Source organism: Hibiscus syriacus, unplaced genomic scaffold, assembly GCF_006381635.1.
Source record: "Hibiscus syriacus cultivar Baekdansim isolate YM2019G1 unplaced genomic scaffold, ASM638163v2 tig00110013_pilon, whole genome shotgun sequence".
In the NCBI taxonomy this organism is placed as follows: Eukaryota; Viridiplantae; Streptophyta; class Magnoliopsida; order Malvales; family Malvaceae; genus Hibiscus; species Hibiscus syriacus.
Window position 1 is genome coordinate 958,825 of NW_024062563.1, and position 26,565 is coordinate 985,389.

The following is a 26,565-nucleotide window of genomic DNA, read 5'->3' on the forward strand; positions in this document are numbered from 1 at the left end:
GTAATATTCCCGATGGAAACACATTGCTGGGCAGAAATTCCAGCAGGAAATAGTTCACACTTACTAGTATTAAGCCTCAGGCCCGACATAGTGTAAAAAACGTCCATGACAACTTGCACCCCAATAATAGAGTCCATGGATCCTTTGCAAAAGACAAGTAAATCGTCCGCAAAGCAAAGGTGGGTAAGCCCAATTTTTTTGCACTTAGGATGGTAGTTAAAGACACCTTTAGCAGCGGCCAAATTCAGAAGTTTGGATAAGACATTCATCGCCAACACAAAGATGTATGGTGAAAGGGGGTTCCCCTGCCGAGCACCCTTAAAGTATCCAACAAGGCAGACATTAAGAACAATGGAGTAGCTAGGATTCATGATAAAGTTCCAAATCCAACCAATGAATTTCTCAGGCAAGCCCAAAGCATGCAAGATAGTCTCCACAAACTCCCAGTCTAAAGAGTCAAAAGTCTTTTGCAAGTCGATCTTAAGAGCACATCTAGGCGAGATATTATTTCTAGAATAGCCCCTAACAAGCTCTTGAGCTAAAAGCGTATTATCTATAATACTTATCCCCTTCACAAAAGCAGATTGATTCATTGTGATCATACTAGGGAAAACTACAGATAATCGGTTCACCAAAATTCTAGTAGCGGTTTTATATATAACCGAGCAACAAGAAATGGACCTATAATCTTTTACCATATTCGGGTTGGGGACTTTAGGGACTAAAACCACAGTAGTAGCATTAAAAGATGGGAGCATAAAGGAGTTATCGAAGCAGTACCTAATAGCTGCCAAGATGTTATTCCCAACTATAGGCCAAGCAACCTTAAAGAAGTAATAATTAAAGCCATTGGACCAGGGGACTTGTTGTTCCCTTGCCCCCATATGGCATCTTTAATCTCAGCATCGGACACATCTTTAATCAATATATCGGCAGCACCCCTCGGCAAGGAATAATCAAGAAGGCTCCTAATGATGTTAATATTGTAGCTCTGGACATCAGGGTCAGTAACCCCTAATTGATCCTTAAAGAATCGAATTACCTCATTTGACATGCCTTCGAATGAGTCTAGTTTAACCCCATCCTGGTTATACAGAGCACGAATGGTATTGCAAGTTCTTTTGTTAGCCACTATTGAGTAAAATAAACGGGTGCCTTGGTCACCATCTCTGATCCAATCAACTTTAGCCTTCTGTTTATAGAATAGTAGCTCTGCCTGTTCAAGGGAATTAAGCTCCCTTCCTGCCTCCAATTCGTCTTTAATGAAACTTCCAGCAAGAGCAGCACATAAGTTTGAAAGTTGAATATTTTGAAGCTCATCTCTCTTCCTTTGAACTTGCCCAGAAATATCGTGAAAGTGGGACATGTTGAGTTCCTTAAGGCAGCGTTTTAATATTTTCAACTTCAAGAATAATGCATGAGCAGGATTTCCAGTGGTCAGGGACTGCCATGAATTTTTTACAATAGATATAAAGTCAGGATGTGTTGTCCAGAAGTTAAAAAACTTGAATGGCTTTGGCTTATCAATGGGAGCATCCTTGTGAAACCAGACTAGAGCTGGGTAGTGATCTGAGTCACCAGGGGCATGAAATTCCACCACCGAAGAAGGAAAAGCCACGAACCAACTAGGATTAATAAGCACACGATCTAACTTACGAGCCAGGTAAGTATCCTGTTGTTTGTTTGACTAGGTGAATAAAGGGCCAGTATACTGGTGGTCAAAGATTCCCAATTCCTCAACACATCTCTGGAAATCAGAAATATCAGAAACAGTAGCAGAGTTTACTGCATTCGAGCTTTCCTCCATGTTTAAGATGACATTGAAGTCACCACCGATCAACCAAGCATCACTTCCCACTACACTAGCCATAGTGCTTCGCTGATTCCAGAGCTGTCTACGGGAAAAACTGTCATTTGAGCCATACACCGCAGTTAAAAAGAAAACCTTATCACCGAAAGTACTCTTAATGGTGATACTTTGGTCAAAGATAGAACTAATGGAACAACTCAAGTGATTTTGCCAGAGCACCCAAATTCGGCCATTATCAGAATAACTATAATTGCAGCAGAATCCCCAATCAACAAACTTTTTAGAAAGAATACCTCCAGAGTTACTCTCATTTACTCTAGTTTCAAGAAGGCATAATATGTTAATTTGGCACTTAGCAGCCCATTTCAATACTGCACTTTGTTTTAGGGGACTGTTAAAACCCATAATATTCCAAAAGCAGACTAACATGACAAAGTGGTGGAGAAAGAAGCACCACCTCTATCCTCATATGTTTTACCTTATCAGCATGTTCTTTCTTCTTTGACTTCAACTCTTGGATGATTGCTGACACACCCAAAGCAGTACCCTTCTGCTTCTTGCCAGAGTTACCAGAAGGCACATTCATCAAATTTTCAGGGTCTATGGAATTAAGAACATCAAATTTATTCTTAGAACCACCCCCTACGAATTTGCCATCCTTAGCTGGTCTACCTCTGCCCCTCTTCACAGGAGGAATATAAACATGCTCAGCTTCAGATAGTTTAGAACCCAAATCAGCTACAACATCACTCCCAACAATAGCCACATCCGAACTCTTAGAATGAACTCCATTAGCCACCATGACAGTAACCGAGTTTGTGCCAATTACATTAGACAAATTGCTATCAGTAGCAACAACTAGATTATCTGCACTATCAGTAGGCACAACTGACTTTAAGACAATACCAGAATTCCCAGAACTAGCAGTATGAACAACCGAGTTGTTACCAGCAATAATAGTCTGGTTATCACTATCAGTAGGCCCAGCTGGCTTCAAAGAGGTCCCAGAACTAACCACACTAGTACCGTGTGAACAACCAGGTTGCTTCCAGCAATACCCGATTGGCAGTCCACATTCTGATTATGTTCCATATCGGGACTAGACACAACAATAGAATTCTCTGTACATAAATTACTTGGAACCCCTCCAATATTATCAAAACTAACCACCTTAGCTGTTGGCACATAAGTTTTGGCTCTCCAGACCCGATCTACTTTCTTACCTTGGGGACAAAACTTCACAACGTGCCCAAATCGGCCACAGTCTACACAGGAACTGGGTAACCAAGGCACAAAAACCCTGATTCTAGCCAATGACTCATCGTAAAGAATCACATCAATAAAATCAGGGATCTGAGTTCTAGCAGAAATCTCTATACAGACACGAGCGTACTCAAGACGCTCACGACTGGCAGTTATCAAATCCATATGAAGAGGTCTACCGATCGCACTCGCGATATAATTGAGCCCTTTCTTCGAAAATAATTCCAAAGGTACATTATATAGTTGAATCCAAACATGCATATAGGTCAAATCAAAATGCAGTTCTTTCAGATTGGTTTCCCATCTCCGAAGGAAAACTGACTTATGTTGAACATGCCACAGACCGTTATCTAAAACCCAGTCCCTAGTGGAAGAATTAACAAATGAAAAAAATGAATAAATTCGAACCAGCTAGGCTTACCTTCACCGGTGAGTCCTTTCCCCACATCAGATTAACAGCTTTCTGAAGAAAAGTAAAATTAGGAGCCTGCCCAACAAATTGACCAACTAAGGAGAACCTCCATTCCAAAATACCTTCCTCAAACACAACACGAGATGACTTAACCACACAAGAACCCTCAACCACCGAAGGAGGAAAGAAATCTAACTCTTGATCAATCCCAGCCGCGAAAAGCTTTCTCCAGTCGACACTACCCTCACCAGCCATAAGTGAATAAAACCCCTCAAGAAAGTCCAGAGAAAGCAAGAAAATGAGCAAGAAACGTAGAAAAAACAGCTTCGTCTTCACCCGCCTGTTAGCCCAGCTAACATGCACCGAGAGAAAACTCATCTAAGTAAAATATCACAATAGGATTTTATAATTGCACAAGTTAAAAAAAATAAGATAAAACACAATTATATCAATTATCTATTCACATATTTAATTATATATTTTAGATAAAATTTCATTTGCTACTGAAAAATTGACTTCTCTCACATATATTTTTCCAATTAAATCATCTCCCTTTAAATATAGTATTTAATGAACGAACTGATGTGACTATTAAAATAATTAATAATTAATATAATTATATATTTAATTTTTGATATTTATATATTTTTATCAATTTAATCATAGTTTTAATTCAATTTAATACATATAATTTTTAATTAAATGATGACATGTGTTACGATATGAATAGAGGATATATATTTTCTAATTTATTTAATTTATTTCTTACACAATCGAATGATAACACATGTCATTATAAAAAAAATATTTTTGTAAAAAAAACTCTAATGTAAAGTTGAGTATGTAAAAATAATACAATTTCATATATAAAAATATTAGATTTAATTAAAATATTTAAAAAATTTAAACTTTCTTTTTATTTTAAATCAAATATTAAGATATTACTTTGAAGTTTCGATTTCAAACACCACATATATGTATGTTCATTAGCAAATAATTAAAAGTATTTGAATAGACCTTATATTCATTCAAAATTTATCAAAAATAAAAATAAATCAAGTATTAAGTATTAAATATTATTTATAATATATTTAATTATAAATAAAATATTTTTTTATTTAACTGAGATGATTACAAAGTAGCATATATTCTAAATATTTTCAATCATTTGACATTGAATATTCAATCGTCCTACTGCAGTTACTAGTGCTCAAATCTATAATCTCTAAAAATAATAATATTTTATTTACTTTAAGTGCTAATAAACTTCTCCGTTGACCCAAGTTCAAAACCATATTTAACACCAAAGAGACCAATAAATCTATTAATAATATTTATATATATAATTAAAAAATATTTAAAATAATGTATACCAATGAATGATTAACAGTAAATTAATCATTAATAATTAATTCAAACATATTATTTATATTTTTGTCAAAATTACAAAAAAGCGGAACCTAAAATATTGAAAAGGACAAAAATATTCCTTGCCTTCTTTCTTTTTCGGAACAATAGATTATTTATTTTTTAAATTTATCTTTATTTTTTACGCTTCTTGTTTAAAGTAGGGTTGAAGAAGCAGATAAACGCCACCACTGTCTCGTCTCTTACAAACCCCTAACTCTCCCCTTCTCTCTCAATCTTATAACCCTTTTTCTCCGTCGAACGAATCTTAATTCTTGTTCAACGAGTTTCTAATTTTCTTCCTCAGAGAAAGCAATGGGAGCTCCCTTGCCTCCGAAAGAGGCTAATCTCTTCAAACTCATCGTCGTAAGGCTTCGATTCTCTTTTCTCTCTTATGGTTCAATTCGAATTTCTTATCGGCATCCATTTTCGTATTGGTTTTCCTATGCTGCGTTTATTCGATCGCACTTCTTTTATCGTTTTGCTCTTTGCCTGTAAAACCCTAGCTGTATGCTGGTCTCTTTGGTTGTCGAAGAAATATCTGGATATCGAATGATAAATAGAAATTTGAACTAGATATGTTGTTTGACAATTAGTTTTTAGCAACTTTATTTATTTATTTATTTATTTATTTATAATTAAGTTCATTTTTTCTGGTTTAGCTATTGAAGCTTAAGCTAATCGGCTTTGCTTAAACCATGTCAATGAGGTCAATTTTTTTTTTCAAAAAGCAAATGTAAAAAAATTTAAATTTCCTTTGAGCATTTTTTAAACGATGCTTGTTCCTTATTTTTTTGCTTTTGACACAACTATTCAAGACATTACATGACCTTTGAGAAGCAATCTATTTGAGGATTTGATAAATCGGCCAAGCTGATACCTGGAGAACTTTTTTAGATTCACAGGTTAAAATGTGAATATTTATATATTTTAAGAACATGTTTGTATTAGATATAAAGAAGCTACATATGAAAGTTTTCAGGATTCCACTGTGAGTTGCTCTCTTCTTCTCTCTTCTATCAGTGAAAACTAGAACTGTTTGGTGATTCCTTCCCCTTTTAACTTCCTATTGGTAAATAAACTCTCGACAGCGTTTTTTCCTTGTAGCACCTTTTGATGCAGTTAATTTTTATATGTTACTTTTCTCTAGCCAATTCCCATTATGAATTTTATATTATTGACTTGGAAGTTCATGCTCGCTAAAGCTCGTCTATAATTTTTTGTCACTGCAGAAATCATATGAAACTAAGCAATACAAGAAAGGACTGAAGGCTGCTGATCAGATACTGAAAAAGTTTCCCGATCATGGAGGTAGTTTAATTGATGCATTTTTTTTCTGGTCAAAATGCAACTGCTTAGTCCTTATATTCTGATGTACCTGTGTAAAGATGCAAGAACTGTGAAACAAAAAAAGAACTTTATACTTACAAGGCAAAGGGTTTATTCTTTAGATAGATATTGCTGGGGTCCCTGTTATCAGTTTGGAGATTATATTTACAATTATACCCCAGAACTTGACATGATTTTTTCTTTGGGTTTGTTTCTTACGTCTTGTCATAGCTATCACTTGCATTTTTGAAAGCATTAGCTGTATAGTGATTATTCCATGATGTATGATGCTTTATATTGGTTGGTTTTTATTAGATATACAATAATGTATTATTGCTATAGTATATATTGTTTTCCCTTTCTGCATTTTATGAAATACACCCATCTATTTAAATAAGCAGCTTCAAATTAGTATTTTGCACTCCATAGTTTTACTACCTGTTGTTTTTTGTGTTTGTATTATCTTTTATGGGTTTCTTTTACTTTTTGTCAGAAACATTGTCGATGAAGGGGTTGACTTTAAATTGCATGGATCGTAAACCTGAAGCATATGAACTTGTCCGGCTAGGTTTGAAGGTTGTCTTGTTTCTTTTCTTTCAATCCATGTAATGTCACAGCACTGTCAGTATTTCCTGACATTGTTTTCTTGTTTGTCCTAGTGTAGAATGATTTGAAAAGTCATGTTTGCTGGCATGTTTATGGTCTTCTCTATCGTTCTGATAGAGAATACAGGGAGGCTATCAAATGCTATAGAAATGCTCTGAGAATTGATCCAGACAACATTGAAATACTACGGGACTTGTCACTCTTGCAGGTATACCTGAGTTACCTTTCTTCCTTTTGATTTTTGTGCTTCTAGACTCTGTATTTAATCCAAGAATCATGCCTTCATAACGAAGAACACCTGCTTGCATAAGTTCCCAAGATCAATGCTCAGCATGGAATTTTCTTGAGCAATTAAAGGAATTTCTCTCGTAAGCTTTGTGGTTGGCCAGAAAGGTTTCTTGAATTCTATTGTGGAATTTAATAATCGTAAGTATTCAGTTTAAATATGCAAGTTAAGATTGCAACTAAAATAGCTTGGTGCTAGCATTTTTACAGCTATAATGTCCGTGGTAAAGGCAAGTTCATTGTGGCACTGGCCACTTAGTATAATTGGATGAAAACCCAAATACCCAAGATCAGGCAACAAGTACTGTTGAAAATAAATTCTGACATTTGCTTGAAGGAATTTTCTAGTAGATAGATAGATAGAACCATGTTATATTGAGATGGTAACAAAACAATGATGACTGTAACGAATAACGATCTTCTTAAGCTTAAAAAAGTTGTCTTGTTTTTATTAACTTCTCAAATTTGGACAATAATTGTCTTGTGAGGTTTTTTTAGTTGTTCTGTGTTTTTTGTGAACAGATGTATTTGGTGTATTTTTAAGTCTTATGTAACTTGTTTATTTTTAATATACTGAGGTACTCTTTTCCTCCTTCCGCTAGTGGTTCTTTCCTTGGGGAATGGGATTACTATGAGGGAGGTTTTTAATGAGGCCTTCTACTTCTATAAAAAAAACATCGTCTGATATTTGGTGGCATATTTTTGAGTGATGGTTCAGATTTAGCATCTTAACGGAAGGTTTTATTTCGACCTACTCACAAAATAAAGTAGTTTGCAGAAGCAACCAGTTTGATTTTAGCCTTTCATTCTTGTTATACTGCAGTCGTTTTTATACTAAGATATGATGTTTGATAGAATAGAATTATTATTATTTGTATTTGGTCATGGTTTTGTATTTCGAATTTTCTTATATTTCTCATTTCATGTTGTTTCAGAAATTATTATATTTTTATTTTATCATTTTATTGCAGGCACAAATGCGAGATTTGACAGGATTTGTTGAGACGAGACAACAACTTTTGACTTTGAAACCAAATCATCGCATGAACTGGATTGGCTTTGCTGTAGCCCACCATTTGAACTCCAAGTACTTGTTATTCTTTTATTTTTCTTCAAATAATAGAAAAAAGATCCATGCTCATGCTTACATTTCAGTGTATGTGACTTATTTTGTGAAACATGTTTAAGAAGATTATTGTTATCCGATATGTGGAGGTTGAAAATGAAGGGCCTGTTATTATTATTTTGATAGGAATAGGAGGCCTCATTAAAAACCTCCCTCTTAGTTGGCTCTTGTGAAAGAGGCAACTAGCGGAAGGAGGAAAAGAGTACCTCATTATTGAAGCTTTGAAACATTTCTTCATATAATTAAAGTCTTCTTTAGATTAAATTTGTAGGGATCAGAATTCTTTGTTTATAATTACATAGTTTAAAGGCTGCCAACATGGGTGGGTTTACTGCCAATTTTAAAATATGGTTCATGTGGTTTATATGATTTTAGCTAAGCATTCAAAAAGGTTTCATGGAAGGTTGAAAAATACTAGGTTCTTTTGAAGGAATCAGAATCTTTTTCTGGCAATATATGGCGAGTGTATATCATGTTGAAGGTCCATCTATAAAAATTTGTTGCAAATTAGCAGTTTACAAACACTCCTTAAACAATACCTTAAATCGCTAGTTAACTGCAGAGTTATGTTGTTTCCAATGGTGTTATCTGTAAACAATGATTATGCTATATTTTCTTTTGGCTTTTACCAGTTGATATCAAATGATTAATTTTGGGTATTTGATTGAATTATTGCATTTGGCATTTGGCATTTGGCAGATCAGTTATATATCAGTTGATATCAAATGGGTCTTTGCATTAGCTAGATCCAAGTGAATGAAACTTTACTTATTAATTTCTTATCCTTTAGATTTATATGCTAAATGCCTTTTTATTGGTCAATATCAGTGGTGCAAAAGCAGTTGAAATTTTGGAAGCATATGAAGGGACATTAGAAGATGATTATCCGCCGGATAATGAACGTTGTGAGCATGGTGAAATGCTTTTATATAAGGTATTGCCCATTATTGCTTGTATGTTTTTTTTTGGATAGAAAAGATAGGCCTCGTTAAAAACCCCCTTCGTAACCATCAAGCTACAAAGGTAGCTCAACGGACATTGGAAGGAGGAAAAGAGTGCCATAAATTTTATTACTAAAAACAGATAACAAGAGTACAAAAGACCAAAATACATCCAAACATCACCTACCACCGAACAACAAAACAACCCAGTACATAAGAACTAACCAATCCCCAATTTAGCAAACTCGTCTGCCTTGTAGTTGGCAACTCTCTTAATATGCCTAATAACAACACCACTATTTGACACAATATTAATAACGTCATTCACCACTGCCTTAAACAAAGGAGTACAAGAATCTGGATTATTGATCCAGTCTAAGGCAACTAAACAGTTAGACTCTAAAATTAGCCTTCCCCTTGATGCCTACTTCGATTCCAAAAATAGCTTCAAACCCCTCTTAATAGCCAATAGTTCTGCCAAAATTGGAGGACCAGATCCAACTTCCTCAGAAAAAGAATCCAACACCACACCATTTTCGTCCCAAAGCAAACCGCCTATGTCACCCTTCTGCCAATTACTATCCATAATACCATCCAGGTTTACCTTAAAGAAACCTGGCGGAGGAGGACACCATCCTTCGCGAACAAAATAAACATTTTTTGAACAGTGGTAGGAATTTGCTATCGAAATATCGCCCACTTAACTTTCAAAAATGGCCGAAAGATTTTGAAACTTTGAAGAAAACCATGTAGCCACTCTGTATCTTACCAGGAAAAGAAGATGAAGTCGATTAAGATTCCCTTTATTAAAAACAATTTCGTTTCTTTGCTTCCAAATCGACCACAAGATTGCTCCAGGGATAAAGGTCCATATGGATGAATGCGGGACCAAACCAAACCAGGCCGAGAGTAAATCAACTGGATCTCGGGGACAGCGAAAGAGATATTCCACATACTCATAAAACTCCTCCAAAGACCCCAAGAGACATTGCATGAAACAAAAAGGTGAGAAACATATTCTAGAAAAGCGCCACACAAGGGACACGATTGATTCTATCTCCAATACACTACGCTTGACTAATTCGACTTTTATTGCCACCTTTTTGTTAGCCATCTGTCACACGAAAGACTCCACCCGAGGATGGGCAACTCTAAGCCACATATTTTGACCATAAAAAATTAACTTCAAACCTATCAAACATAAGCCTCATGCACGATTTCACCGAGAAACAACCATCTCCCTGTCCAGACCAAACATAACTATCATCAACCAACTCCGATGAGTGAAAATTGCTTAACAATGAATAAAATTGAAGCCATTGCTCCATTTCCTAATCTGCCAAGTTCCTTCTCAACTGGATATCCCAAATCCAACCAGAAGAGCTTCTTAACCTAAAGTCAGTAATCTTCCCTTCTTTGTTAGTCGAGAGGATATGCCAAAACGAAATTGATTCACCATTGTCGACCCTAATGCGAGTATTGCGCTTAAAACAATCACCAAAATCATCACACGAAAAACAATTCTTAACTATCCATTTCCATATCCAAGAAGCTCTAGAGGAGATTAATTTATCAACCACAAAGGATTTCAGGCCAAGATTGTTGACATAGCATATAACCCTTTTCCACAGTGACTTTTTCTCAAAAACGAATTTCCACATCCACTTCCCCAAAAGAGCTCTATTCATACGATCCAAATTTGCTATTCTCAAACCACCCAATTCTTTTGGTTTGCAAACCGAAGCCCACTTTACCCAATGAATACTTTTTCTGTCATTCGACCCCCCCATAAGAAACCAACCATAATAGTGTTGAACGTCTTTAGCACACATGAAGGAATTCTGATAAAGTATATTGGCAAGGAGCTTAACACAGACTTGATCAACACAACCCTTCCTGCTAAAGACAGGGTCGCCATCTTCCATCCCGTTAACTTCCTTGGAAACCTCTGAATTATTGGATCCCAAATCAATGTCAAATTCCTTTTTGCCCCAACAGAAGCCCTAAATAATCTGTCGGAAACAATCCAACCGAGCAACTCAATGAACAGGCCCAATCATAAATAATATCAACCTCCATATTGATTCCATAAATCTTGCTCTGTCATATTCAATTGCACACTAGCCATCAATTCAAAGACCGAAAAGACGCAACTAATGTTCCTCAGTTCCCCAAAAGAAGCATTACAAAAAATAATTAAGTCATCAACAAATTGCAAATGTGAAAGCATTAGAGAGCACACCTGACCACCGATCTCAAACCCTCTAAACAACCCAACAAACACAACTTTAGTTAACAAAAGGTTCAACAACTCACCTATACTGTTGAAAAGTAAAGGTGAAAGAGAGCACCCTTGGCGAAACCCTTTTGAAATCTTGAATTCTCCTGTGGGAGACCTATTAAACAAAACGGAAATGGATGCCAATGATAGACATAACTCAATCCACGAACACCATCTCATACCAAAACCCATAAGATTCATAATTTTTAGCAAAATTTTCCAATCCGCCGAATCATACGCTTTCTTGAAATCCACCTTAAAAACGACACCCTTCAACCCCTTCTTCCTCCAAAATTCAATGGCCTCATTCGCAATAAACAAACAATCCATGATCTGCCTCTCCGTTGTGAAAGCGAATTGAGATGGACCAATAATCACATCCATACAAGAGCATAACCTTCTTGATAATGCTTTTGATAGGATTTTATAAAGCTTCCCACAAGGCTAATTGGCCGATAATCATCCAAACATTATGGATTGATGTTCTTGGGAATAATGGTTAAAAAAGAGTGATTCACCTCCTTGTCCCATACCTTTCCCCTGAAGAAATCACTAAAGAAGCTCAATATGTCACTTTTCAAAATCTTCCAGAAACTTTTGAAGAACCCCATGTTTAACCCATCTGGATCGGGAGCTTTGTTACTATTCGACGCAGTAATTGCCTCCCAAATTTCCTCTTCCGAAAATAGCTTCTCCAACAATGAACTCTGATCCTCTGACAACTTTGGGAAGTTCAAATTCATCTCTTCGACTTCGAGCGTTATTTTTCGATTAAAAGCATCTCTGAAGAAATCTGCCACACATTTTTTAATCAAACCTGGTTTCGAAACCCACCTTCCCTTTACTTTCAGTGACTTAATACAATTCACTCTCCCTTTCTTTGTAGCACACTGATGAAAGAAACGAGAATTCCTATCCCCTTCTAAACTCCACTTCACCCTCGATTTTTGGAACCATATTTGTTCATCCTTTTTATACAAATCCCACAGTTCCATCTTCGCTTTCGCCACTAATTCCAATAAGACTGAAGGTGACCCTTGTTGCAATGCTAATTCCATTTCATGGATTGATGTCTCCATATTCTTTATTCTTCTCGGAAGCTCCCTGAACTTATTTTTTGACCATCTTTTGATCGCTAACTTCGTACCACTTAACACCCCGCAAATACTTCTTCCCCCGCTGTCTTTTTGAAGCTTTTTCAATTTTATCATCATCATATCTTTGAAACCTTTCTCATCCAACACATAGTTAAACATCTTGAAAGGTTTAGGCCCCCAATTCGTCTCGCCATTTTCCAAAATTATATCATTATGATCCGACAGTGACCTTGGGAGGAAATATTGACTCACCTTAGGGAACCGAGTTAAAAATATTTGATCGACCAAAAAGCGATCCAGCCTCACAAAGGACGCTTGGTCCCTATTATTACTCCATATAAATCGACCTATTACTAAAGGTAGATCAACCAACCCTGCTTGACAAACAAAATCACAGAAGATTATCATTGAAGAGAAGTTACCCCTCCTCAACTTCTCCTTTTGCGCCAAAATTGCACTAAAATCTCCATACATATAGGACAATCGACCTGCTTAATAAAAGACAACAGATTACCAAAGAATATATCCTTTTCGGCATCTAAACAAGGCCCATAAACGTTAATAAAATAGCAATCCTCCAAGAACCCGTTCAATTTACCCTGGATAGCTAAAAACCTTCTGTTAATGAACTCAGATTGGATACTAAACACCCTTTTATCCCACATCGTGATCAATCCCCCTGCTGAACCTTCTGAAGGGGCTACCACAACTCCACGCAATACCTACCCCCAATCCTCCTCAACAACAACGGTTTTCCAGACTCCACTTTCGACTCTTGGATAAATAGAAAAGAAGGCCTTCTTTCATCAACTAAACCTCTCACTGCTCTAGATTTTTCCTTTCGACGAAAACCCCTTATATTCCACAAAATAATTGACAACTTGACCATTCCGACTAAAAACACAAACCTTCACACAATTGGGAAAATTAACTTCCCCCCAAATTCGCCTTCTCCTTTGCTGTAGCAACAATGTTTTTTACAAAGGCCTTCTTCCCTCTAAATGTAACTCTCAACAAAATACTTGTCTCTCAGGCTGCTATCGCCTCTTCCACCACCTCATCTTGCTTAGGAGATTCACCAGAATTCCCCCTAACTCTGACTACCAACCTACTCCTATTCCTTGACTTGCAATACACCCTTTTGAAGAAGATGGTTCCATTCCTGTCGACAAAAGCGCTTCTTCCCGATGGATGGTCGCGAACTAGTGAAAGAGACCCATTTCGAGAGCTCAACCGAGAGCTTCTATCCTCGTCTCCAATATTAACGCCGTTTTCTCTCAAGCACTTTGCTTTTCCTTTACCATCGCTACAATCGCTTTTAGAAAGTCTTCTAAGTCTTAACTACCTTCTCGGCCCATTCAAAGAAATATCATTGTTTTCTTTATTTGATGACCCGATAGGGCCCTATCTTTCGCCTATTATTATTTCGCTAATCTGGACAGACCATTCAAAGAAATGCCAATGTTTTCTTTATTTGAAATGATCCGGTAGGGCCTAATCTTTTGCCTATTATTATCTTGCTATTCTGGACAACTGCCGTCAGTTCTTACCTTATTCATGCCCACGTTCCCATCATCCAACAAAGCCTTATTCGTCTGGACCCCAGAAGCATCCAACTCATCACTCACCGAGACTTCCAAACCGTTTCCCCTCGTGCCACTGACATCATTAATCTCACAATTATTCCCAAAGTTGCCACCTGTCAGATTTTCCTTTATCCATGTCTCCGCCCTTCCCTGAGAATCCGTTTTTGCCTATTGAGCTTCCTCCACCCTCTCACCATCTGTCTCATCACTCTGAAAACTTTCCGATAATTCATCTTCCCATTCATCGTCTGAACCATCTTCTTCCTCCTTATCAACAATATCCGGGAAGAAATCCTCTATTGCTTCCACCCTTATCTTTATCAAATACGGTCTCCCATTAGTTGTGATCGAAATTGAACTTGGCACATCAAATGGGCTCGCAACTCTCAGAAGCATCTGGGCAACACGACAATATGCTTTCTTTAGCGTTATTTCTTGTATCTTCACCAACGACCCCCATCTATACGCTAAACTGAAGAAAAAAACCCTTCACTTCAGCAATTGAGAGACACCCCGATTAGCGAAACAGAGCAAAAAACTAATGGAACCCCCCTCCTGAGAGATAGGAGCTAACCAATCAAACCAAGAGTTTAGAACTTCAGTTTTTTTTTTCTCCAAAGCTTCCTTCCGATCATCCACCGACGAAAACGTGATTGTATAAGCATTTTTTTAGCGAATGCCCATCTGGCTACCTTGGCGTTAACACCATCATTATAAATGGCCTCTTGAACAAACTCCGATTCATGATTATGTTTACAAATACCAGTCAGGGACGCTTTTATCCAAACCCTTTCTTCCAAGGGAATAAAAATGTTCAATGGACCCTTCGAACCCCCTGGACCATCGTTAGCCTTTTCTTGGTGACTCAACTTTCTTATTCTATCTCCAACCACCATATCTCTATACGATCTCTCATCATAAAACTTATTGAAAATAGCCTTCCTTTCTTCAAAACATTCAGAAGAATTGCTTCTCCGACTCTTCATATCCCCCGCTCTATCTACTTTCAATCTTCTCTGATCTTGAGATTTCAGATATCTTGCAACTCCTACAGAGATTCTCTTTCCATCGACCATGGCATTGTTCAACTTCTGAACAGCCTTGAGAAGATCTCCCTCACTCGCGAAATGGACGAAAGCAAAAGTAGTCACCTTTTACTTCGGTCTCTTATTCACGCTAGGGATATAAACCTTTGTAACCTTTCCATGGTGATTGAAGAGTTCCCATAAGGTTCTCCTATGAACATTTCTGCTAAGATTATCAACGAAGGCAGACCAGATTGCTCTAGTGGGGAGCTTTCCGATTCTTTGACTTCTAGACTCGCTCATCGCTCAAAGAAAAAAAAAATGAGAGGCAAGCGTTTTCAAGTTTCTTAGTTTTGGGATCAGGAGGCAAACAATTAAAGGCACCAAATGAACCCTATCATTCCTGCTTGTATGTTTTTAATGTAGATGGTTGTGGCTGGCTGACACATGTCCATTATATGGACATCCCAAGTTTAGAATTTATACTAATATATAACTTGAGTGACTGACTTGGTGTCACTAGTGAGCCCAACTGGGCATAGTTTGAAATATCCATAATCAATTAAAGTAATAAACATACAAAATCTAATGATACTAATGTCTTTTTTCCTATCTTGGTCTGCAAGTGGGGATGGACTGTTTTCGGTTAAATCGTGCAGAAATACTTTTGGTAATGTGTTTGAGGGCAATGTGCAGTGGTGTAAAGGGGTATGGTTGGGTTTTGCTCCACCTAGAGTGGAAGCTTTCATGTGGCAGCTTGCTCATCAGAAAGTGGCAGTTAAAACTGAGTTGGTTAAGAGAGGATTATCTCTAGGGGATGATATCCTATGTCCTTTTTATAAGAAACAGGAGGAATCAGTGCATCATTTATTCATTTCTTGTCAAGTTGTTTGGGAATTATGGAACAAAATAGTTGATTTCTGGGACTTATCATTCGTTATACCAAAAGACCCTTCTCTTCTTTGTTCCTGGGGTGAGTTGAGGGAGAACTCGATGATTTGGAAGTTCATCCCGGGTGTCATTTTTTGGTCGATTTGGAAAGTTAGGAATGCAATGGTTTTTAATGGATCTTCTCTTGATAGGCTGTCTTTATTCTTCATTGTCAGATTCAGGCTGTCTAAATGGTTCCTTGCCAAGTTTCCTAAGATATCGATACAGGAGGATGTGCTGATTGGTAATCCATGTCTAGCAGATGGGTTTTCTCTATCAAAACGTAAAGAGTGTCGTGTCATAAGATGGTTTCCTCCCTTAGTAGATTTTCTTAAGATGAATGTTGATGGAGCTGTTACGAGTGATGGCTTGGGTGGTGGGATTGTAGGTATTTTAAGAGATTGGAATTGCTGCACCCTTTTGACTTTTTCAGAGAAAGTTGCTCAAGGAAATCCTCCACTTGTGGAGTTAAAGGCTATTAAAAGAGATATTGATTTGTTTTTATCATCACGTTGGGAAGCTGTGGGTAGGTTGATTGTCGAGACTGATTGTAAATCGACAGTAGAATGGATTCAGGCCCCGGGTTTAGCTCATGTTTTCTTAATGTCTATAGTCTATCAGATTTCGACTCTTATCACTGGTAAGGTACATTCAGTGAGGTGGATCCCAAGAGCGTGCAATGGGGAGGCAAACAATTTAGCTAAGAGTGGGATAGGTTGATTGCAAGGAGTCAACCATGGTTTTCTAATCTACTGTGAAGGTCTTTATGGCAGGGGGTGTTTTTAAGTCTGATGTATTGTAAAGGCTTTTAAGCCAGGGGATGTTTTTAAGATTTATGTACTGTTATTGGTGTAATGGTTGTATCTTATGTAATCTTTCCATTATTAATAAAATTCAAGGCACTCTTTTCCTCCTTTCGCTGATTATTATCAAGCTCTTTAATCAAGAAGGGGGGTTTTTAACGAGGCCTTACATTCCTATCCAAAAAAAAATATTTCTGCCAAATATACATTTATGTAAAAATGGCCTAATAGAAACAAGTCCAACCTTTCTACTTTTCGCAAGGCTTTTCATGATTCGTTTTATAGCAGATAACTAAAATTAAGTGGCTCCAAGTTTACTTTATTCTATGACAGTGGACTATCCCGTCCTTTTCCTTTTTGGACTCTTTTTTTTGTTTAACACCAGTAACAAGAATTGTAAATATTTATTCAATTTAATAATTTACCGGTATCTAACAATAATTGGAGTCTTTTTTTGGATGTAAATATATTGGTATTTTTCTCCAGATCTCCTTGCTAGAGGAATGTGGGTTTCTTGAGAGAGCACTTGAGGAGTTGCATCACAAGGAGCCAAAAATAGTAAGTGCCACCATACATTATATGCTAAAACACTTGAAGTTCTGAAATTTTAGGGAGTTTTTTAGTCCTGGCTTTAAAAATCCAACCAATTCTGTTCTTCCAGGTTGATAAATTGACTTACAAAGAACAAGTGGTTTCTCTCCTAGTGAAGCTTGGACGTCTAGAAGAAGGTGCCAATCTTTACAAGGCTTTGCTCATCATGAATCCTGACAATTACAGGTGAACCTTAAGCATTTTATATCACTTTAATATACCTAGTTAAACTCATTAATGATTTTTTCATAAAAAATTATTGTATTTTATTATCTAGCTCTTCTTGAGGATATATACTTCTTTTCTCATTGCCGTAGTATATTATTATTCTAGGAAGGAATTATTAATTTTTCTGAATATTGGATGTACTTGAACGATGTCTTCTGAACTAATAACTTGTGCCCATCCTACTTGTAGTATTGCTCACAATTCCTTTACCTTTAGAATTTTTTATCTAGGATTCTAAGGACTAGAAAAATAATGTAATTTTTTATATTCGATAATTGGTGTTGCTGTATTTATGAAGGCTTAGAACTGGGCTTGCTATCGTTGGCTTCTGTGTATCATTCTCTTCATGTTTCCTCTTTTAAATTTAGCCGGGTCTAACGTTACTGTCTATATGCAGAGATTTTTTCGCAGGGTTTTATTTGTAGGGATTACTTCCCATTAAAGACGCGCATAGGATATTAATGACTACATATGAATATTGTTCAACTATGTATTTATGTATTTATTTATACATGCATTGCATTTTTATCTATATTTTTTGATTTTCTGACTGCCGGAGGTCTTCCACGGAAGCTACTCTCAACCTGGCGTTGGGGGCAGCCTACTACCCTACCTCCCCCTTATCCTATTGCATATGGGAATTGGGTTTTGTTGTTGTTGTTGTTGTTGTAAGCTTGAACCTAATTAGTATATATATCTCTAATGTCTCAGCTCACACATTCAATCTTTTTTTGTCTTTATACTTTGTTTCATCAAACTGTGTTATCAGTCTCTTCTCAGATTGGGAAATGAATGAAATTCATAAGATAAAGTTGTTAAATTTCTTCTCCTTAATAACCTTGTATATCAGTGTAATTTATTGCTTTTGCGGCTCATTAGCAGGAAGCCCAACCAATTTACGACTTGTATATTGTATATGTATATTTCCAGATATTATGAAGGCCTGCAGAAATGTTTTGTCCTGTATTCTGAAAATGGCAAATATTCTTCTGATGAAACTGATCAACTGGATGCATTATACAAATCGCTTGCAAAAAGATTACACTTGGTCATCTGCAGTTAAGGTGATGCACTTCGTCGTGCTTCTATTTTCATATATATGGATGGTTATGCTATATTCATATGCAAAATCTTTGCAGTTCTGAATATGCTAGTACCATATGCTTTATTTTCTCCTAGCTGTTAATCTTTCCAGTTCTGAGTATGCATCTTTCTATTTTACGAGTTCCAAATCGTACTTTTGGATGTTCTTTGCATGATATATTGATCTAGGTTGCTTCTCTTTCCTTCTTGCATTCTCTTTACATTTATTTATAGAATAATACTATGAATTTGAACGAAAACCTTGCTTTTCTTCTGAGTACCTTTCAAAATTTCTCCCGTCTTAGAGAGAGGTGGGGCAGCTATGTTTACTTATGCTTGTATTAATTGTTTCTTTTTGAAGGCTTGAATAAGAAGAACCAATGTGATGAGACAAATCTAGTATATTATTTCTACCAAATCGTTATTCAAACGATGACGTGTGATACTCTTAAATAATCTGGAAACAAATGGTTGTGTAATACTGGAATATTTAATTGATATGTTGGCATTACAACGGTAAGAACTCTAGGTTATTAAAATTCTACTTTCATATGCTTCACCCTTAGAAGCTCATGTGGTGGCAGCATTGCAAATTTGGTAGCTAACTCTTTTACTAATGACTGTCTTTGCTTCGTTCTTTAGTTAAGCTGCCAATTTGTTTTCTTATATCAACCTTTAAAGGTGGGAACATGACTACAAGTTGACAAGGCCTTGTTACTGCATAGTGGAAATAAAGTGTCTTTAACTGTAGGGATTTTAGAAATTTGATTCTTGCACTGAGGACGATTAAATTGTTTTCATCTGGTATATATTTTTTATATGTATTCACGCATGGAAATTGTATAATGTGCATCATTGTCTACAAATGGCTACTTTCTTCATGATGCATGATGAACTTTCCAGGACTTATACTGGAATTTCGTTTTCCCAAATTTTAGAGGATACCACTTGATTTTCTGCAAGGAGACAAGTTCCGTGAAGCAGCAGTTAGTTATATAAAGCCTCTTCTAACGAAGGTATATATGCAAGTGATAATCTATTTCTTTTTGGAGCTAGTTTGACTGGTACTTATATTTTCTTGGGATGAAATAATGATACATTTTCTCTGCATTCTCAGGGGGTTCCATCTTTATTCTCAGATCTTTCTCCTTTGTATGATCACCCTGGCAAGGCATGCTTTCTTACATACATTTTTCCTAAATGTAGAACTTAGTCTATAAACATAAATTCTCCTAAACTGCTTGGCAATAGGCTTGGAGCTTGATTTAATTAAGTCTGATTTTCCTGCCCTATTTTCACTTAACAGGCAGACATGATAGAGCAACTTATTCTTGAGTTGGAGCATTCAATTAGGAACAATGGGAGATATACTGATAGGTACTGTCTGCTTTCAACCCTAACTACACTATAGTAAGTCTTAAAAGCAAATCATCACCTAGATTTTTCAACCCTTGTGTGGTGTTGGAGGATACCTTGACGGTGTAATTTTTTTTAGATATTTGGTGGGTTTGAGTGAATATTTATTTATTAATGCTTATTTTATATTCAATTCAGCATTTATGCGTTATATCTTAAGTACATAATGGTTATTCCGTATGGTTGTGTTTTTGTTTTGTCTTTGCTAATACAAAAGCATACATTTGTTATTATGCTGAGTTATTTGTTTCCTTGTGCTTCCTATCGAGAGCAGGACAGAGAAGGAGCCCCCTTCGACACTTTTATGGATTTTGTTCTTTTTGGCTCAGGTAGGTATCATCAGTTTTCTGTATCCCATTGGCCGTGGCCCTTTCTTCTTCTTTCCTTGCATTAAATATTTGGGTTTTCTTTGCATCTTAATTTGAGCAACTTTGGACTTATTGCCAATTGCTGCAGCATTATGACAGAAGAGGACAGTATGATGTTGCTCTTTCTAAGATTGATGAGGCTATACAGCACACACCAACCGTAATTGATTTATATTCTGTTAAGGTTTGTTCTGATCACCGATCTTTTAGAGATTTCACATTGGCTTAATCTGCTAGGTTTCATATTTGTGTTTGCTGGACATTTCTTTTTTCTTCTTCTTGTATGAAATAATTTTATAAACAGAAACAGTGTTTGTGTATTTTTGAATCTATATCGTATAGTTCGTCTCACATCTGATGAGACATAGCATTGCCCGAAAACTCTTCAATATATATATATATATAGATATCCTTGGGCTTATTACTTGTAAAATTTATCACTTACTGTATTGATTTTGAATATTTTGTATCATGCAATAAATTTTGCTAAGTTGATAATGCATATTCATATAAAATGATACTGGTTTTTCTTTTTTTGAGCATAATTCTTGATGGCCATTGTGGAAGTATATGACCCCCTTTCATAGGTTTAGTATTTTGATACATGGCTATTGCTTCTTTTGTGAACCTTTTTCCTTTAAATGTCTTTTGGAGACTTTTCTCAAAGCTGGATCGGGTTTCATTATTAGCTGCTGCTTTGGTGACAGAGTCGGATATTGAAACATGCTGGTGATTTCTCAGCTGCGGCTTCATTGGCAAATGAAGCTAGGTGTATGGATCTTGCAGATCGTTATATTAACAGTGAATGTGTCAAGCGCCTGTTGCAGGCTGACCAGGTGCTAAAGCTGTGCTCTCCCATCTTTTTTCTTATTTGTTATTTGTCACTGTTGAAACTTCTTTCACTAATTTATAATCTCACTGAATATTTTCCACTCTTGAAGGTGGCTTTGGCAGAAAAAACTGCTACATTATTCACAAAAGATGGGGACCAGCACAACAACCTTCATGACATGCAGTGCATGTGGTAAATCCTTTTTTTACTTTCCCTCTATATATGTTTCCCCCCCCCCCTAGGCATGATACTCCCACTGAGTGGTTTTCATCTTTGGAAGGTATGAACTTGCTTTGGGTGAAAGTTACTTTCGACAAGGTGATCTTGGACGGGCCTTGAAGAAATTTCTAGCGGTGGAGAAGCACTATGCTGATATTACTGAAGATCAATTTGATTTCCATTCATATTGTTTACGGAAAATGACACTCCGTGCATATGTTGAAATGCTAAAATTTCAAGATCGGTTGCATTCACATGTTTATTTTCACAAAGCAGCGGCTGGTGCCATCAGGTGGAGCATTTTTCGTAGGATCTACAAGCGTTTTTAAATAATTCACAACAGATTTATTCTGTTTGATTGTGGTTGGTGTAGAATGCTATGTGATCTCTGTTGTCTCCTTATTAGGGTGCGTTTGTGTCTTGCTGCATATTGTTGATCATACATGCAGTGGTGCTTCATTTTGGGTTGGGTTATCTTTGCCTCCCTTTTTTCCATTTTCTTTTTGGGGAATTGATTGCATAGGTTTCAGATGCATTCATTATGTGTTAGTTGAGGATCATTTGGTAGAGTGCTTAACTCTTAGTTCCATTGGCCAGAGGTAAAACACTAGCAACCTCAAATATAGAATAAAAACTACATGTTAGTTGAAGTTGCAATTATGCTTGCTGAACATTGCTTCAAATGTATGCAAAATTTTCATTATGCATTAGAAAGTAAATATTTTTCTTGCTTGACACATACCTTAGTTGCAATAATTCCAATTGTTCAGTAAAGAGGTATCAAGATCAAATCCATCTCCCTCAATAATTTTTACCGTTAATTGTCGAAAGGTGCGAATATTGAAATTTGCTTAAAAATTTGTTCTGATGATGCCTGGTTCAACTTTAATTTAACAACTATTATTGAGTGGGGTCTGCTTTTATCAGACATTCTGCTTCTATACTTTGCTGAGTGTTATGTTGTCTTTGGAAGATTCACATGATGGCAATACCTAGTGATATATGTCGAACAAAATAAAGTATTTTGCTTGATAAGCTTAGTTTCTTTTGTTCTATTTTTTTGTATGTTTATATTCTCATAATGTTATTCATGAAAGAGTTGCATGTCCCTTGTGTGTGTCTTGTAATTTGAGATTGTGACTAGTTAAATGAGGGGAGGGTGGTTTCTGGTTTGCTATTGGGTTAAGGATAGATTTGCATGTACCGAGGTATTTGTTGGTGCAGCAATGAGGAACTCGACAATTAAGTTACATACTTTCTGTGAGTGATCCATTGTAGAGTTTACATGTCAGTGTTTTCTATTTCAGAAACTCTTTCCTTGAAATTGGTAATTACTTACAGTTTCAAATTTATTCTCTCTGCTTTGTGATAACTATTGAATTTTGAATGCAGATGCTATCTAAAGCTGTACGATTCTCCTTTAAACTCACCAACTGAAGAAGAGGACAACACATCAAAGACTCCTTCTCAGAAAAAGAAAATGAAGAAGCAGAGAAAGGCAGAAAGAGCTAAAAAAGTATATCAGCTTGTTTCGATGATTCTTGGATAACACTTTCTTGATTTCATCTAATTCTCTGCTTTTCTTTTCTTTTCTTTTTTTCAGGAGGCAGATGGGAAAAGTGAAGAATCAAGTGCTAGTGGCAACTCCAAGTTTGGGAAACGACATATTAAACCTGTTGATGCAGATCCTTATGGAGAAAAGTTATTGAAGGTTACCTATTATTATTGTTTGTTATGTTTTGGATACCTGATGAAGGCCTTTTGCGTTGTAAAGAAATGCATCTTTACTGCCTATTAAGCTATGGCTCTGTTGAATGTTATTTTTATAGACAGAGGACCCCTTGTCAGAAGCAACAAAGTACTTGAAATTGCTTCGGAAGCACTCACCTGATTCTTTGGAGACACACCTGCTCTCTTTTGAAGTAAACATGAGAAAGCAGAAGATTTTGCTTGCCTTTCAGGTATTTTTATTCCCCAAGAATTGGAACAATCTGCCTCTCTTCGTTGTGTTTGACCAACTAGAGAACTAATATTTAAATGACTTCTAAAAAATAGTGACATTGGTTTTTGAGTGATGAATCTTGTGATGCAGCCCCATCGTCTTGTTTTCCCTTGCTGCTTGATATTTGGCTTGACCATTAAACCAATCATCTTTGTCGTATTACTGAGTTCATTCTGGTTGTGTTAGGTAACTTGAATTCAGAAGAAGGGGCTTTAATTTCAAATTTGGAAGAAGTCATGTAAATATAACTCCATTATTATTTTCGAAGTTATGGAATGTTGAATCCCTTTTTAGTGGTAGGAATAGCTAGATAGGTTTGTGAATTTAAATTCATCTTTTTAACTTGAATTTTAACTAATTTAGTAATTTGCATACAGTGTTTGCATTTCATTCTCATAATTTATTTAGTAAACTGAATTCAATTACACTCTCATTCATGTTCCAAAACAAATTGTCAATGATTTTGTTTGTGAATTAGATAGTTTGTGGAATATATCTCTGAGTTGAGGAACTACCATTTTTTGCTGATGTACTTATATTAGTTTATGATATCATACTAATATGTTTGTGTTGTTTTTTATTTTCTTTCTTGTGAAGGCTGTAAAGCAACTGTTAAGGTTGGATGCTGAGAATCCAGATTCACATTGCTGCTTGGTATTTAGCATTTGCTATTTTGCATTACCATATTGTGCACCATCATGTGCAAATACATTTTTTTCTTTGACTTTGTTACAAATATCATCCAGTCTGTACGCTGCTTATTTGAATTTAATGCAACACAGATTAAATTTTTCCATAAGGTGGACTCGATGCCTGCTCCAGTGACTGATGCAGAAAAACTTGTTTGGAGTGTCTTAGAAGCCGAGCGCCCATCCATCAGGTACTCTTTGAAATGGGTTTATGATAGTTATTCTCCCAACTGGCATTTCATTTTATTATTAGTATTACCTTTTTGAATTTTTGATCCCTGACGCATTAATTTCCTTTATTTTCTTTTTCTGCAGTCAATTACAGGACAAAACTCTTAGTGAGTCAAATGAAGTTTTCCTTGGTAAACATGAAGGTAATTGGGCTTTTACATGATATGATGCACTTTAAGCTTTTTTTTTTGATAAGATTTGAAGGCCTTATTAAAAAACCTCCTTGATTAATGGAGCTTGAAAAAAGCTCCTTAATCAGCGGAAGGAGGAAAAGAGTGCCATAGATTTTCATTAAAGAAAATACTAATTACATCCTAGAGATCACTTCGAAATAACCCTTACAACAGACAACAAAACCCACCCGAACAGGAATCAAAGACGAAACTGAGAATGCAAACAACGTAAAAATTAGCCTATTCCAACCTTTGCTAAAGCATCAGCGTCCATATTAGCTGTCCTTGCAACCCAATTAATAACCCCCCCCCCAAAATTCTAAGATTATCAACTATATTTCTAACAACGAAGGCATAAACAACTGGGCATGAGTCGACATTGTTGATCCAGTTTACTGCAACCCTGCTATCACTCTCAACAATCAGCCTATCTTTAACCCTCCCTTGAGCAGAAGCAAAGAAAGAAATACCCCTTTGAATAGCTTTAAGCTTCATGAGGTAGTTTGAATAGTCATCCAGTGTACACTTCTCTGTTCTGCAGATTCTTTGATGCATAGAGTGGCTGTTGCAGAAATGTTGCATGTCTTGGATCCCACTAAGAAACTCAAAGCTGTCAAGTTAATTGAAGGTTCATCCAATGAAGTTGTGCCAAAGTAATGTTTTTAGTGTATCAACTTTTCGTGACTTCTTGATGTTGGTTCCATGCAATGCAACTTGATCTTGATTGTTTCTTTTATCCAGGAATGGAGCACTTGGATCAGTAATGGGGTGGAAACTCAAGGACTGTATTGCAGTCCATAGACTCTTAGATAAGGTTCTTACTGATCAAGATGCTGCTTTGAGTAAGTATATTTCTCCACATAAATCGAGGTTTACTGAATTTTTTACCGTGCCCTACTAACAACTTCTGAAATTAATTGCTCTGTTATTTTCACAAGTGTTTTTTTTTAACAAGTAACTTAATGATATTGATGGCATACACTTATAATATTTTGTAGGAATAGCTGTCAAAATATAATACATTAAGTTATTTCTTTTCTTTATATATATATGGTATAGCTTTATTTAGTGCTTTTTTATATGGTTTCAAAATTATTCCTCTGATTATAGGTTTCTTATTAGACAATTGCCATAGATTTCTGTAGGCAATTTGTAGCAGTAGTCTGTGCTTTAGTTTTGTTATTTCTTGTTTCCGTTCTCACACGCTGGCTCATATTTTAGTCTACACCCTTTAGCTCATTCTGATTAGAAGAGTTGTCAGACCTTGAGTATATGGCAAACTGTCCTATAGATAGTGGGAATTTGCATATCTGGTGCTATTGATAATGTCTTCTGCTGTGGGCAAAAGGTCTTGAAATTGTTCTTTACATTTCAGGATGGAAAGTGAGATGTGCAGAGTACTTCCCTTACTCCACCTACTTTGAAGGTAGCCGCAGTTCTGCTCTGCAGAACTCATTGAACAATATGGATGGAGAAACCACTGTGAATGGTGATCCAAGCCATCCTGAAATCAGTGGAAGTGAAAGTGCAGCCACATCAAATGGAAAGCTGGAAGCATTTAAGAACCTTACTATTTGAAGATGAGCTCAATGTGTTTGTACTGATGGATAGGATGACATGAATTTTACACTGCAAAGAGTGTGCCTTTGCAGCAGCTGCTGGGGAAAGAGAATATTGTGAACATTGATTTTAATTGTGAGATCAGAACTTTCTCTGACGGCTTTGGCTGTCAAAGGCATTCCTTTGCAAATGGGTATAATTCATTCGCAGTTATGGTTTTAGGTTTGAAGATATATATACATATATTTATATACTTGCTTTTTAATTTCCTC

General features: G+C 36.3%; 1 protein-coding gene and 1 pseudogene across 1 annotated transcript; one reads left to right on the forward strand and one right to left on the reverse strand.

The window, feature by feature from the left end:
* Nucleotides 1-808: 808 nt before the first annotated feature.
* Nucleotides 809-3,863, reverse strand: LOC120212383. The gene is made up of 5 exons (XM_039210712.1): nucleotides 3,495-3,863; nucleotides 3,034-3,283; nucleotides 2,289-2,887; nucleotides 1,713-2,086; nucleotides 809-1,625 (listed from the first exon to the last, which is right to left on the reverse strand). Exons 1-5 carry the CDS (start codon nucleotides 3,861-3,863, stop codon nucleotides 809-811), a joined length of 2,409 nt encoding a protein of 802 aa, XP_039066643.1.
* Nucleotides 3,864-5,058: 1,195 nt separating this feature from the next.
* On the forward strand, nucleotides 5,059-26,565 carry LOC120212472 (annotated as a pseudogene).

Excerpts from the sequence above, each read along its gene's own strand:
- LOC120212383 (XM_039210712.1), bottom strand. The coding sequence starts at position 3,863 with ATGAGTTTTCTCTCGGTGCATGTTAGCTGGGCTAACAGGCGGGTGAAG. Across the intron at positions 3,284-3,494 it reads GAAAGGACTCACCGGTGAAG|AAAGGGCTCAATTATATCGC; the intron begins GTAAGCCTAGCT and ends TTATTTTCGAAG. Across the intron at positions 1,626-1,712 it reads TTGGGAATCTTTGACCACCA|TTGGTTCGTGGCTTTTCCTT; the intron begins GTATACTGGCCC and ends TATTAATCCTAG.